Genomic DNA, 16,512 nt, shown 5'->3' with positions numbered 1-16,512 from the left:
AAATGTGTCCATTGGGAATGAGCCCCACAAGTCTGCATTTTGATTGGTTGTTGTTTTCCATAGTGGTCTCTATTTGTTGCCAAGAGAATATTCTTTGATGAGAAGTAAGAACTATACATATCTATGAGTATAAAGGAATTTTTTGTAGGTTGTTTTTAGTGATTATTCAGATTTAATGAATTGGGGACTCTCAATGCTCCTTCAGTAACCCTGACTTCACTATCCTTGAGAAGTTAACTAGGTTTCCATTATCAGGCCTACTTGTCTTCTTACTGAGAGGGTCTACAATAATTTTTTATTTATTCTTTGAAGATTCCAAACATGCATACAATATATTTTAGCATTATCCATCTCCACTACTTCCCTCCAACTTCCTGCTAAGATCCATTAGTCAGTCTCACTTTGATTCATATGCTTCTTTTATTACTGTGATTATGAACAGATCTCTGAAATGAATTAATGCTGACTATATGCACATTTGTATGGCACCATTCCCTGGGGGACATGTGTAACTTATTAGGAATCTAGAACAGTGTCCCTGGAATATCAGAAGTGCTGACAGACCTGCTAGTTTAAGATATTCATTCCACAAATACTTTTGTGTTGTAGAGTGTCTATTCTCTATCTTTCTAATTAACAAGACACAAAGAATTTCTCCTTCCTTGGATTCTTTAAATCAAAGTAATAGACTCAGAACTTTGCACTGGACAGTAGATTATGCAGTGATAAAAGCTGACCAGTTAATGACAAAGAATAAGAAGAGTCCGCATTCATTTGAAGATACTTGCTTCAGAGAACCTGAAAATATCTATAATTTTTCCATCTGTTGAAATACAGATTTATGAGGCCAATTGCCCATCTGCTCAAAAGAAGAATTGCAATTAATTTGCAGCCTGTGAAAAATGATAGTTTTTAAAGATCTACTTTCACCTTGATAAGCTATTATTCCATGCATTCAGTTGACAAAGATAGGTACCTCTGTAAGTGTCACAGTGTGAGAACCTTAGGAAGAATTCTTAATCATACATAATGTTTCTGTGACACAAACTCAGCTAGCACAAAAGTATTCATGTATAATTTACTTCTTATACATTATTCTTTACAAAAAAATAAGAGGAATGATTTCTTTTCTTTACTTTTTATTTACTCAACTTACTTACCTTTCAAAGTTTCCCCTCCTCCCAAAGACTTTGCATGGACCCTCCACCCTACCCCCTCACCTTTGAGAAGGGTGAGGTCTTCCGTGGATACCAACCCACCTAGGCACATCAAGACTCTGTAGCACTAGCCATATCAATTCCTACTGGTTCCTGACAAATCAATCCAGTTAGAAGAAAAGGAGCCACAGGTTGGCAACATAATCAGGATAACCCTTCACTTTAGTTGTTGAGAGACCCACATGAATATCAAGTTGTACACCTACTACATAGGTGTAGGCATCCTTGTATGCCCTTTTGCTGGTGGTTCATTTTCTGGGAGTCCCTAATTTTCCAGGTTAGTGAGTTCTTTTCATCTTATTGTGGAACCCCAATCACTGGAAGAGTGGGGTCTGGTATTTGGAGAATCAGTTGTAGGTAGAACCAGTGAGTAAAAGCTAGAAAAATGAAATAAAATTAGTGATGGAATGGGGTTATGGGGAGAGCATCTTTAGAATGTGTCAGAGAACTGGGAAGGGGAAGGCTCTGAGGAGTCTATGAGGGTGACTCTAGCTGATATACCTAGAAGTGGGAGAAGATGCAGAGCCTGAGGTGGCCAACTCTTGAACTTAGGCAGGGTTTCCAGTGGAGGAATAAGAACACCAACCCACCCATAAGCCTTTGACCCAATTTTTTTATGGCTTCAAGAAATACAGGAACAAAAAATACCTCAAGGTCTTCTCAAGATGGACGTCTTGGCATCCACAAAATTTTCTGGGTCTGGTGACTGTATATGGGATGGATCCCTAGGTGAGGCAGTCTCTGTATGGCCTTTCCTTCAGTCTCTGCTCGACACTTTGTTTCCATATTTCTTCTTGTGGTTATTTTGTTACACCTTCTAAGATGTATAAATAAACCCTTAACTAGACTAACCAGAGGGCACAGAGACAGTATCCAAATAAATGAAATAAGAAATGAAAAGGGAGACATAACAACAAAAACTGAAGAATGTTTTTGCAACAAACAACAAAGAAGAAAAGCACAAACATAATTCTGCCTCAAACAACAAAAATAACAGGAAACAATAATCACTATTCCTTAGTATCTTCTAACATTGATAGATTCAATTCCCCACTAAAAAGACACAGAATACCTTTTTACTTTTTTTATTTCAAATTTATTTGAATAAAAATAAAACAAAACAAAAAACCCAAGATAGCAAAACTAATTCTCAACAATGAAAGAACTTCTGTGGGAATTCACCATCCCCAACTGTGAGCTGTATTACAGATCAATAGTAATGAAACCATGTGGCTCAGGACTGCAAGATATGTCAATGGAATAGAATTGAAAATCCAGGAATTAGCCCACATACCTCTAGTCAGTTGATTCTTTACAAAGAAGCTAAAATCATCCAGTAGAAAAAAAAAAAGATAGCATTTTCAACAAATGATGCTGCTCCAACTGGTGGTCAGCATGTAGAAGATTGCAAATTGATTAATTCTTATAACCCTGTACAATTCTCATGTTCAAGTGCATCAAGTACCTCCACATAAAACCAGATACACTGAAACTAATAGAAATAAAGTGTAGAATACCCTTAATTCTAACACCAATGGTAATGAAAGGTTTTACTGGATATAATATTGGGGACATTTGTGGTCTCTTAAAGTCTTCAGCACATCTGTCTAATCTCTTCTCTATTTTAGAGTTTCTACTGTGAAGTCAGGCATAATTCTAATACCTCTATCTTTATATATGTCTTGGACCTTTTTTTAAATAGTTTTTAATAGTCTTTTTTCTCTACATTTAGTGTTTTGATTATTACATGCTCAGAAGAATTTTTCTTTTGGTCCAGTGTATTGTGTGTTTTGTATGATTATTATACTTTGGCAACCATCTATTTTTAAGGGATAGAAAAAAGTTTGTTCTATCATTTTTTTGAAAATATATTTTATTCTATTGACCTGAATCTCTCCTCCTCCCTGTATTTCTGATATTTGTAAATTTGTTTTTTTTTTCCTTCATGGTATTCAAGTCTTCCTGAATGTTTTGTGCCAGGAGTGATTTTTCTTTATTTATTGTTTTTCTTTAAGTGATGTATCTATTTTTTATCTTTTCTTCAATTTCTGATATTTCTTGTATTCTGTGATTTGTGTTAGAACTAACATTATCAATGCCAGAAATATGAGCATTTGGTTTTATTAAGTGTTTCTATTTCTACTTTAAGGTCTTGAATTATGCTACTCATGTCTCTCCACTGCTTGTTCATGTTTTCATAGATTCCGTTAAGGGATTTATTTGTTTCCTCTTTAAAGATCACTGTCTGTAGAATGTGCACTCGGACTGTCTGCCACCGGGAGCAGTGGTGAGCCAGCTGTGGTCCAGCGGTGGTCCAGGGACACAGGACTGGCAAGGAGGCTTTCCGACTAGCCTGGGTACAGAGAGACCTCTGCAGAGCGGGCGAAAAGAGAGGTGCACTGATCCCCTTCCCCGCCCCAGCTCGGCTCAGGGAACCAGTAACCCGGCATCAACACAAGACTGACAACAAGATGGCAAGAGGAAAGGGAAAGAACGTACCCCAGGGAAACCAAGAAAACCTGGCAACACCAGTACCCAGCTCTCCCAACAGAGCAAACAGCAGAATATCAAACACTCCAGAAAAAGAAGATGCAGACCTGAAGTCATACCTCAAGAAGATGATAGAGATCCTTAAACAAGAATGGAAGGAAAAGATATAGAGCTTTTAAAGAGAAAACAAGAAAAACACTCAAAGAACTGGAGAAGAATAGAACAAAAGAGATGACGGAATGGAAGAAGGAATTTAAAACGGAAATAGAAACAATAAAGAAAACACTAAAATAGACAACCATAGAGATAGAAAACCTAAAAAAGAAATCAGGAGTCACAGATGCAAGCATTTTAAATAGACTACAAGAGATGGAAGACAGAATCTCTGGGTCCAAAGACAACATTGAAAACATAGACAAAACAGTCAGAGAAGATGCAAAAGCCAAAAAGCTCTTAACCCAAAAAGTCCAGGAGATCCGGGACACAATGAGAAGACCAAACCTAAGGATAATAGGAATAGAAGAGGGCAAAAAATATCAAGTAAGAGGCACAGAAAATATCTGCAACAAATGCAGAAAACTTACCTACCCATAAGAATGTGATGACCATGAACATAAAACAAGCCTACCTAACTCCAAATAATTGGACCAGAAAAGAAATTCTTCCCGACACATAATAGCAAAAACGCCAAGTGCCCAAAGCAAAGAAAAATATTAAAAGCAGTAAGGGAAAAAGTCCAGGTGACATATAAAGGCAGACCAATTAGAATAACACCCGATTTCACAACAGAGACTATGAAAGCGAGAAGAGCCTAGACAGACATCATGCAGACCCTAAGAGAGCATAAGTGCCAGCCCAAGCTGCTATACCCAGCAAAACTATCAATCACCATAGATGGAGAGACTAAGATATTCTAAGACAAAACTAAATTTACACAATATCTGACAACAAACACAGCACTACAATGAAATATAGGGGGAAAACCCAATACAATGAGGGGAACTACAAGAAAACTCCCAAGCAAGAAAAACAAAAGAAGAAAGACATACAGGCACAATTCAACCTCCAAAAGCAAAAATAGCAGGAAGCAGCAACCATTATTCATTGATATCTGTTAACATAAATGGACTCAATTCCCCAATAAAGACATAGGCTATCAGACTGGATACATTAACAAAACTCAGCAATTTGCTGCATGCAGGAAACAAAGACAGTAACAATCTCAGAGTAAAAGGGTGGAAAAAACCTTCCAAGCAAATGGCCCCAAAAAGCAAGCTGAAGTGGCCACTCTAATATCAAATAAAGTAGATTTTCAACCAACAGTTATCAAAAATGATAAGAAAGGACACTTTTTACTCATTACAGGGGAAATTAGTCAGGAGGAACTCTTCATCCTTAACATATATGCTCCAAATACAAAAGCAAGAATATTCATAAAAGAAACCCTACTAAAGCTCAAAAAATATATTTCACCCCTCACAATAATAGTGGGAGACCTCAATACCCCTCTCTGACCAATGGACAGATCATGGAAACAGAAACTGAACAAGGACACTGTAAAACTAGCAGAGGTTATGAATCAACTGAAATTAATAGATATCTGCAGAACATATAATCCAAAAACAAAAGAATACAACTTCTTCTCAGAACCTCACTGCACCATCTCCAAAATTGGCCACATAATCGGTCACAAAACCAGCCTCAATAGATATAGAAAGATTGAAATACTCCCATGCATCCTCTCAGATCACCATGGTCTAAGGCTGGTCTTTAATAACAACAAAGACAGCAAAAAGCCCACATACACATGGAAACTAAAAAAATGCTCTATTATACGATAGCAGGGTCAAAGAAGAAATAAAGAAAAAAATTAAGGATTTTCTAGAATTCAGTGAAAACGAAAACACAACATACGCAAACCTATGGGATGCAATGAAAGCAGTACTGAGAGGAAAACTCATAGCTCTGAATGCTTCAAAAAAGAAACTGGAGGGAGCATACATCAGCAACATGACAGCACAGCTGGAAGCTCTAGAACAAAAGAAAGCAGATATACCCAACAGGAGTAGACCACAAGAAATAATCAAACTTAGGGCAGAAAAAAGCAAAAGAGAAACAAAAAGAACCATTGAAAGAATCAAGAAACCAAGAGATGCTTCTTTGAGAAAATTAAAAAGATTGATAAACCCTTAGCCAGGCTAACTAGAGGGCAAAAAGAGAGTAACCAAATTAACAAAATTAGAAAGGAAAGTGGAGAAATAACAACTGAAACTGAGAAAATTCAAGAAATCATAAGATCCTATTACAAAAGCGGATACTTAGCAAAGCTAGAAAACCAGAAGGAAATGGATAAATTCAAAGACAGATACAAGATACTAAATTTAAATCAGGACCAGGTAAACCATCTAAATAGTCCCATAACACCTAAAGAAATAGAGGTAGTCACCAAAAGCCTCCCAAACAACAAAAGCCCAGGTACAGATGGATTCAGTGCAGAATTTTAACAGACATTTATTGACGACATAATACCAATACTCTCCAAACTATTCCACAAAATAGAATAAGATGGAACTCTACCTAACTCATATTTTGAGACTACAATAACCCTCGTTCCTAAACCACACAGAGTCCCTAAAAGGAAAGAGAACCTCAGACCAATCTCACTTATAATCATTGATGCAAAAATATTCAACAAAATCCTTGCAAACCGAATCTAAGAACACATCAAAACAATCATTCACCATGATCAATAGGCTTCATCCCTGGGATGCAGGGATGGTTTAACATAAGGAAATCCATCAATGTAATCCACCGTATAAACAAACTCAAAGAAAAAAACCACATGGTCATCTCAATAGATACTGAAAAAATATTTGGCACAATTCAACACCATTTAAGGTTAAAAGTCTTGGGCCGGACCCCTCCCCCGCCGGAGCTGGACACCCGGGGCCGCCGCGCAGCTCACGCTGGATTATGTCTCGGATCGAATCCCTCACTCGCGCGCGGATCGACCGGAGCAAGGAGCTGGCGACCAAGACCCGGGAAAAGGAGAAGATGAAGGAAGCTAAAGATGCCCGCTATACCAACGGCCACCTCTTCACCACCATCTCTGTCTCTGGCATGACTATGTGCTATGCCTGTAACAAGAGCATCACGGCCAAGGAAGCCCTCATATGTCCCACATGTAACGTGACCATCCACAACCGCTGTAAAGACACCCTGGCCAACTGTACCAAGGTCAAGCAGAAGCAACAGAAAACTGCACTGCTGAGAAACAACACTTCCCTGCAATCCGTTTCTCTACGAAGTAAGACAACCACCAGAGAGCGGCCAACGTCCGCCATCTACCCTTCTGATAGCTTCCGGCAGTCCCTCTTGGGTTCTCATCGTGGTCTCTCCTCCTTGTCTTTGGCCAAAAGTGTTTCCACTACCAACATTGCTGGACATTTCAATGATGAGTCTCCTCTGGGGCTGCGTCAGATCCTCTCCCAGTCCACAGACTCCCTCAACATGCGGAACCGAACCCTGTCCGTGGAATCCCTTATTGATGAAGGTGTCGAAGTGTTCTACAACGAGCTGATGAGCGACTTTGAGATGGACGAGAAGGACTTCGAGGCGGATTCCTGGAGTCTTGCCGTGGACAGCAGCTTCCTACAGCAACATAAAAAGGAGGTGATGAAGAAACAAGATGTCATCTATGAGTTGATCCAGACAGAGCTGCACCATGTGAGAACCTTGAAGATCATGACCCGCCTCTTTCGCACTGGGATGCTGGAAGAGTTGCAGCTGGAGCCAGAAGTAGTCCAGGGACTGTTCCCCTGCGTGGATGAGCTTAGTGACATTCACACACGTTTCCTTAGTCAGCTTTTGGAACGTCGGCGCCAGGCCCTGTGTCCGGGAAGCACCCGGAACTTTGTCATCCATCGTTTGGGTGACTTGCTCATCAGCCAGTTCTCAGGTTCCAATGCTGAGCAGATGCGCAAGACCTACTCAGAGTTCTGCAGCCGCCACACCAAGGCCTTAAAGCTCTATAAGGAGCTGTATGCTCGAGACAAACGTTTCCAACAGTTCATTCGGAAAATGACCCGCTCGGCTGTGCTGAAGCGGCATGGGGTTCAGGAGTGCATTCTCCTGGTGACTCAGCGGATTACCAAATACCCAGTGCTCATCAACCGGATCCTGCAGAATTCCCATGGGATTGAAGAGGAGTACCAAGACTTGGCAGCAGCCCTAGGGTTAGTGAAGGAGTTGTTGTCCAATGTGGACCAGGATGTGCACGAGCTGGAGAAAGAGGCGCGCCTGCAGGAGATTTACAACCGAATGGATCCTCGGGCTCAGACCCCTGTGCCTGGCAAGGGACCCTTCGGCCGAGATGAACTTTTGCGGAGAAAACTTATCCACGATGGCTGCCTTCTCTGGAAGACAGCCACAGGCCGCTTTAAAGATGTCCTGTTACTACTGATGACAGATGTGCTGGTGTTTCTCCAGGAAAAGGACCAGAAATACATCTTCACGTCCCTGGACAAGCCCTCAGTGGTATCCTTGCAGAATCTCATCGTAAGAGACATTGCCAACCAGGCGAAAGGGATGTTTCTGATTAGCTCTGGCCCGCCGGAAATGTATGACGTGCACGCAGCATCTCGAGATGACCGTACCACCTGGATCCGAGTCATCCAGCAAAGTGTGCGCCTATGCCCGTCTAGGGAGGACTTCCCTCTCATCGAGACAGAGGACAAGGCGTACCTCCGGAGGATCAAGACGAAACTACAGCAGAAAAACCAGGCACTGGTGGAGCTACTACAGAAGAACGTTGAGCTGTTTGCTGAGATGGTCCATTTCCAGGCCTTAAAAGCTGGTTTTGTTGGAATGCCCCCGCCCGCCCTGCCCAGGGGCCTTTTCCGTCTGGAGTCCTTTGAATCCCTTCGAGGCGAGCGTCTGCTAAAAGATGCCCTCCGTGAAGTGGAAAGCCTGAAAGACCTGCTGTTGGGCCCTTGTGTGGACCTGCCCTTGACATCCCGAGAACCAGCCTTACCCTTAGAATCTGACAGTGGCAGCTGTCCTGGGGTCACTGCTAATGGAGAGGCCAGGACCTTCAATGGTTCCATTGAGCTCTGTAGGGCAGACTCAGATTCCAGCCAGAAGGATCGGAATGGAAATCAGTTGAGGTCACCACAGGAGGAGGTGTTACAGCCATTGGTCAATCTTTATGGACTTCTACATGGCCTGCAGGCTGTTGTGGTCCAGCAAGAACGATTGATGGAAGCCCTGTTCCCTGAGGGCCCTGAACGGTGGGAAAAGCTATCCCTAGCCAACTCTCGGGATGGTGAAGCCGGCCGGGCTGCGGTTGCTTCTGTAACTCCCTCCCGAGAAGCAGGCCACGGAGCTGGCATTACTGCAGAGGCAACACACCCTGTTGCAGGAAGAGCTGCGTCGCTGCCAACGGCTCGGGGAAGAGCGGGCAACTGAAGCCGGCAGCCTGGAAGCCAGGCTCCGAGAGAGCGAGCAAGCCCGGGCCCTGTTGGAGCGGGAGGCTGAAGAGATCCGCAGACAGCTGGCAGCCTTGGGCCAAAATGAACCACTCCCCGCAGAAGCGCCCTGGGCTCGCAGGCCTCTGGACCCCCGGCGCCGCAGCCTTCCTGCAGGCGACGCTCTGTTTTTGAGCTTCAATCCCCCCCAGCCCAGTCGAGACCATGACCGCCTGGATTTGCCTGTGACTGTTCGTTCCCTCCACCAACCCTTTGATGACCGAGAGGTACAAGAAGCTGGTAGTCCCGAGGACCGACTGCAGGACAGCAGTGACCCTGATACTGGTAGTGAGGAAGAAGTCAGTAGCCGACTGTCTCCACCCCACAGTCCTCGAGACTTCACCCGAATGCAGGACATTCCTGAAGAGACAGAAAGCCGAGATGGGGAACCTACAGCTTCAGAGAGCTAAGGGGACACGTCCCCCTGCCTGGTGCCCCACTGAAGAACATTAGTAAAGGGGGCCGACCCTGAAAGAACTGCTGATTGTCCTTGCCAGTTCCTGAGGTCCCTGGATACCTAGGGGCCTTGGGGACTTGGGGACTTGGGGACTTGGAGGCCACTGCACTCCTCGTGTTCTCCAGCAGCCACACCACAGATGCCGATTTTTCATGCATTCTCCCCCTCCTTAGGAAAAATTATTTATTTATTGTTTATTGGTTATGGGGGGGTGATTTAAAAAGGGCCAGGGACATGGGAACCAAGCCATAGGTATCAGAGGGCCTCTCCTTTAATACCACTGGGATATGTTTGGCCTTAGCCACAGAATCTAACACCAACCCCAGTGACATCCATCTGTGACCACAGAGCCTACTGCCCCTGTAAGAAGGGCTGTGGGTAGGACCATGTCCCTTTTCCCACTCCCCTTAGCCTCTTTCTGCTGTTCTTTTTTCTATCCTCCATGGGAATCTGGCTCCTTGGAGTTGATGGAGCAGAGGCTAGGGTAGCCATAATGTATTGTGGTGGGGAAGGAAGAATCTACAGGGACCAGAATGTTTTGTTTTTGTTTTCTTTTTTTTTCTTTTTTCTTTCTTTTTTTTGTACCAAAGCCAATCGCACCTGTTTTATATTTTTAAAAGAAGATTGTAGGCACTTCTAGCTCCATGTTTTTGAACTTGAGGAATTAGGGAGACATTGACTTACTTCGTCAATGGTCAGGGGGCTCCTATTCGGAACCCTTCCTCAGCCATTTGCCAGAAGCTCTAAGGTGGGTTGGGAAACCTCTACGAACCCTCACCTCATCTCCCACCGTCGCAACTACGTTTGAAACGTAAGCAAGAATTGGGGGGAGGGGGATTTTTTTTTTAATGCAACCCTAATGTCCACCAGCGATAGTCATTTGTCTGCCAATTTAATTGTTAAAAAACAAAACAAACGGTAACAGCAAAGAAAAGAAAGAAAAAGCTCACGCGGGGAGAAATTAAAGACCTGAAACGCATGAGGTGCTGTCTCAGTGCCCGTTCTGAGGACTGCGGTGCCTGCAGCCAGGCAGTGAGGACAGTTTCTGAAAAGGGGCTGTTATTACCTCACTGAAGAGGGCATGAATGGATGCAGCTGCTCAAACAATTATTAAAAATCTCAAAATTGCAAAAAAAAAAAAAAAAAAAAAAAAGGTTAAAAGTCTTGGAAAGAACAGGAATCCAAGGCCCATACCTAAACATAATAAAAGCAATATACAGCAAACCAACAGCCAACTTCAAACTTAATGGCGGGAAACTTAAAGCAATCCCACTAAAATCAGGGACTCAACAAGGCTGCCCACTCTCCCCCTTCCTATTCAACATAGTACTGGAAGTCCTGGCTGGAGCAATTAGATAGCAAAAGGAATTCAAAGGGATACAAATTGGAAAGGAAGAAGTAAAAACATCACTATTTACAGATAGCATGATAGTGTACTTAAGCAAATCCACAAATTCCACTAGAGAACTCCTACAGCTGATAAACAAGTTCAGCAAGGTGGCTGGATATAAAATTATCTCAAACAAATCAGTAGCCTTCCTATATTCAAAGGACAAATGTGGAGAAAAAAATTAGGGAAAAAATACCCTTCACAATAGTCACAAAAACTATGTAATACCTTGGTATGACTCTAACTAAGCAAGTGAAGGACCTGTATGACAAGAACTTCAAACCTCTAATAAAGGCAATCAAGGAAGATCTCAGAAAATGGAAAGATCTCCCATGCTCATGGGTCAGAAAAATCAACATCTTAAAAATGGCCATCCTACCAAAAGCAATCTACAGATTCAATGCAATCCCCATCAAAATTCTAACCCAGTTCTTCATGGAATTGGAAAGATCAATGTGCAATTTCATCTGGAACAACAAAAGTCCTAGAATAGTGAAATCCATCCTCAACAACAAGAAAACATTTGCGGGAATCACAATCAATGACCTCAAGCTATATTACAAGGCAATTGTGCTGAAAACTGCATGGTACTGGTACAGCAGTAGGCATGTCGATCAATGAAATAGAATAGAAGATCCAGAAATGAGCCCTCACATTTATGGTCACCTGATTTTTGACAAAGGAGCTGTGAACATTCAATGGAAAAAGGACAGCCTATTCAATAAATGGTGTTGGTCCAACTGGCACTCAGTTTGAAGAAGAATGAAAATAGACCCTTTTTTATCCCATTGTACAAAGCTCAAGTGCAAGGGGATCAAAGGTCTCCACATTAAACCAGGTACACTGAAACTATTAGAAGAGAAAGTAGGGAAAACCTTAGAACTCATAGGCACAAGAGAAAACTTCTTGAACAATAGTTGGAACTCTAAGATCAGAGATTGACAAATGCGACTTAATGAGATTGCAAAGTTTCTGTAAGCCTAAATAAACTGTCAAGAAAACAAAACGGCAGCCAACAGAGTGGGAAAAGATATTTACTAACCCCACATCAAATAGAGGCCTAATATCCAAGGTATACAAAGAACACAAAAAGCAAGACACCAGAGAATCAAACAACCCTATTAAAAAATCGGATACAGGCTTAAACAAAAAGTTCTCAATTGAGGAATCTTGAATGGCTGACAAACATCTAAGGAAGTCCTCAACATCCTTAGCCATCAAGGAAATGCAAATCAAAACAATCCTAAGATTCCACCTCACACCAGTCAGACTGGCCAAGATCCAAAACTCAGATGACAACAGATGCTGGCGAGGATTTGGAGAAAGAGGAACACTTCACTGTTGTTGGGGTTGTAAACTGATACAACCACTCTGAAAATAAGTCTGGCAGTTCCTCAGAAAAATGGACATAGTACTACCTGACAACCCAGTTATTCCACTTCTGGGCATTTACCCAGAGATACTCCAACTTACAACAAAGATGCATGCACCACAATGTTCATTGCAACTCTATTTATAATAGCCAGAAGCTGGAAAGAACCCAGATGTTATTCAGTAAATGAATGGATACAAAAATTGTGGTACATTTATACAATGGAGTACTTCTCATCTATCAGAAACAATGACTTAATGAAATTCTTAAGAAAATGAATGCATCTAGAGAATATCATCCTGAGTGAGATAACCTAGTCACAAAAGAACAGACATAATATGCAGTCACTGATATGGGATAATAACCCCAGAAAGCTCTGACCACCCCAGAAACAACTCACAGACTGTGTCAATTTCAAGAAAAAAAAGAATATATTTTAATTAAAATAGAAATGTTTCACATCCACCTTTCCTTCCTACAACCCCTCCCAGTTTCTTTCCCATCCCCTCAAACTAGTACCCTCTTTTCCTATATTTTTGTTACATATATACATATGTGTATGTATATGTACCCACAATTACTTAATTACAACCTTAAAAATGTATTCGTAAAATTCTATGCAAAAATATACATTTATCTTTGTTTTTAAAAAAAAGCTTTTCAATAAAAAAAGAGAGAGAAAATAGTATAAGAAGCCGCAAAGCATGCTATTTCATGAATAAAGTCTTCACCAAATGAAAAAAAAAAATAAAGATCACTGTCATATTTATTGAGGTTCTCTGTGCTTTAAGTCTTTTGGAGCATTTGGGGTTTCTGTGGTAGAGTTTCTGGGCTCTTGTGGATACATATCTTCCTTCCTGTTACTGAACGTGTTGTTGCACTTGTGGCTAAACATCTGTGATTGGGAAGATTTCATTCTAGGTGCTGACATCTTGTTTTCTCTTCTGGCAATATTTATTCCTCAGTTGTTGTTTTCCCTCATGCTCTGAAGAAGCACTGGTAGTTGTTGTGTGTTATTTATATGAAAATTTTTTGGTGGTCTTAGTAAATGTGGCAATGGAGAATTCAGGTGAAATGTGTTCCAAGACCATGGGATCTGTAACTTAGAAATAATGATGGGCTGGAGTAAGTGGTGGATCTTCACCAGATGGGGAAAAAGCTCAGTATTCTACCAGGTTCAGGTTAGTTTCCAGGAATAAGGACAGGGAGGGATGGGGAAGAGATTACACAGAAGAAGTTCTGCTAGAGATCTGCTTGTGAGCCAAGGAATTTGACCTTGGAGAAATGGAGAGAAAGGGGAGGAACTGCATTCCTTCCTGCTTTCCTGGAAGGAATAATCTATGGGATCCCAGGGAATATATGATTGACTTTGGGTCTGGGATAAAGCTATGCTTTGAGGAAAGGTATTTAATAGGGGGATATTTATGATATGCCTTGGAGATGGGCATACTGCAGTAGGAGTTCCCTTGCAGAGCGGGAGATGAGAATGGGAAATTATATTTAGAGGAGGAGAGGAAGCGGTGACAGTTTGCTGTTAGTCTAACTTCTTCCCTGTCTAGAGTATCCTGTGTGTTTTTATGGCCAGTCTTGAAAATGAATTTATTTTTGTTTTTTTTTTATAATCATTTTATTTGCTTACATTTTAAATGTTCCTCTTCCTGGTGTCCCCTCAATGAAGGTTGCATACCCTCCACTCCCCTTTGGCCCTAAGACGGTGAGGCCCACCCACCCACATTCTTCTGTCTTATCCCTCTACCATACCCTTTCTTTGAGACATCAAGCCTCCACTAGATCAAGTCCCTCCCATTCCACTGGTGCCAGATAAGGCAGTCCTCTGCTACATGTGTAGTAGGAGCCAAGTACCCACTCATGTATACTCTTTCATTGGCCATTTAGTTTCTAGGAGTTCTAAGGGGTCTGGTTAGTTGATACTGTAGTTTTTCCTATGAGGTTGAAATCCCCTCAGCCCCTTCAGTACTTACCATAACTCTTCTATTGGGATCCTCACAATCAGTCCAATGGTTGACTGTGAGTATCAACATTGACCTTAGTCAGGTACTGTCAGAGCCTCTTAGAGGAAACCTAAACCAGAATCCTGTCTGCAAGCACATAGCATCAGAAATAGTGTTAAACTATAAAGTCTGCAGGTGGGATGTGTCACAAGGTAGGGTTGTCTCTGAATAGCCTTTCCTTCAGTTTCTGTTCCATTGTTTGTCCCTGTGTTTGCTTTAGACAAGAACCCTTCTGGGTTAAAGATTTTGAGATAGGTGGGTGGTTCCATCCCTCAACTAAGGGCCAGGTCTATCTGCTGGAGGTGGTCTCTTCAGGTTCTACTTTTGGCTGTTGGGTATTTGGCTAATGTCATTCCCATTGGGGACCCTCTTGCATCATTTGTATCTGGAATTTTCTACTGATCCCCCATCCCATTCCCTACCCACAACTGCTACATATTTCTATTCATTCTCTTGGCCCTCTGGACATCTCTCCAGTCTTTTCCTATACTTGATCCTGCCTTTTCCATTTTACTACCTCCTCTCCCACCCATATTTCTCCCTCCTTCTGGCTCCTGTAATTATGTTTTTCCCCGTACTAAGTGGAGTTGAATTATCCACATTTTGATCTTTCTCCTTGTTAACTTTCATATGTAAGTGAGATGTATCATGGGTATTCTAATCTTTGAATCTAATATTAACTAATTAGTTAGTATATGCCAAGTATGTCCTGTTGAACCTGGGTTACCTCACTCAGAATAATCTTTTCTACTTCCATCAATTGGCCTAAAAATTTTGTTAAGTTGTCTTTTTTAATTGATGAGTAATTTCATTGTGCAAACATACCACATTTTAGGTATCCATTCTTCCACTGAGGGATGTCTGGGTTGTTTCCAGCTTGTGGTTATTATAAAGAAGGCTGCTATGAACCTAATAGAAAACTTGTCCTTATGATATGATGGAACATCTTTTGTGTATAAGCCCAGGAGTGGTATCGCTGGTCAAATCAGCATCATTTGTAGAAAACACTTTTATTTTTTCACTGTATACTTTTGAATACTTTGTCAAAGATAAACTGACCATAGGTGTGTGAGTTTACATCTGACACTTCAATTTTATTCCATTGATCTACCTGTCTATCTCTGTGGTTTGTATTCATGTGGTTTTCATCACTTTAGATAACTCTGTAGTACAGCTTGAAGTCAGGGAAGGTGATTCCCCTAGAAGATCTTTTATTGTTAAGAATTATTTTTATGCTTCTGTTTTTCCTTGTTGTTGTTCCAAATGATGTTGATAATTGTTTTTTCTATCTTTGTAAATAATTGAGTTGCAATTTTGATGGAGATTGCATTGAATCTGTAGATTTCTTTTAGAAAGATAGCAATTGTTTAGGGAGGTGTGCTGTACCGTGCCCCAAAGATGGCACCAACCTTCGCCTTCCACCTTCGCACTTCCTGATGGCGAACGAACGCTCCCTGTGATAAACTCCTTATTTGGACGCACTTGCCTGGCTCCCTAACTTCCGCATTGTCACGCGCACACGCTTCCCGCTGATAGGAACAGGCGTGCAACAAACTAACAGATTCTTCTGCGGATAACCTTTATTGTACAGCACTTTGAGCAGGGGACTTCTTGAGCAGGAAACTTCTCTCTGAGCCGGGGACTCCCTACCGGGTTCTACTGTCTAGGCGACCTCTCACGCGCAGTCTCCCAGTCTCCCACGTGCGATCTCTGTCCAGTCTCTCTCCACGTGGGATCTCCCGCAATCTCTCCTATCAGGTTTCTCTCCACGTGGTATCTCTCCGCCATCCCTCCATGTGGGGTCTCCCGCAATCTCAGAGACAGAAGCAGAGTCAGAAGAAGCTTGTACAAGGTTCCTGAATAAACTGCTTGAAGATCTACTGAGGGTCATGTCTTCCTTACTGGTCGAGGTTGGGAACGACAAATTTTAGCTATGTTAATTCTACAGATCCATGAGTATAAGAGACATTCTGATGTTCTTTAATTATTTTTTTCTTCAAAGACTTGAAGTTCTCATCACACAGATTTTTTTTACTTGCTTGTATTGAG

The 16,512-nt window shown here is 41.8% G+C and overlaps 1 protein-coding gene across 1 annotated transcript; it reads left to right on the top strand.

Annotated features, from left to right (window-relative positions):
* Nucleotides 1-6,680: 6,680 nt before the first annotated feature.
* Nucleotides 6,681-9,707, top strand: LOC308421371 (rho guanine nucleotide exchange factor 2-like; the record flags this gene model as incomplete). The annotated part of the gene is given in 2 exon segments (XM_080917725.1): nt 6,681-9,068; nt 9,070-9,707. Coding segments are annotated over 2 exon segments (2,961 nt in total). The 3' UTR covers nt 9,643-9,707.
* Nucleotides 9,708-16,512: the final 6,805 nt, after the last annotated feature.

Source organism: Micromys minutus (assembly GCF_963924665.1).
Source record: "Micromys minutus genome assembly, chromosome: 1".
NCBI lineage: Eukaryota > Metazoa > Chordata > Mammalia > Rodentia > Muridae > Micromys > Micromys minutus.
The sequence above is the reverse complement of the archived record's forward strand: the minus strand, read 5'-3'. Positions and strand labels throughout refer to the sequence as shown.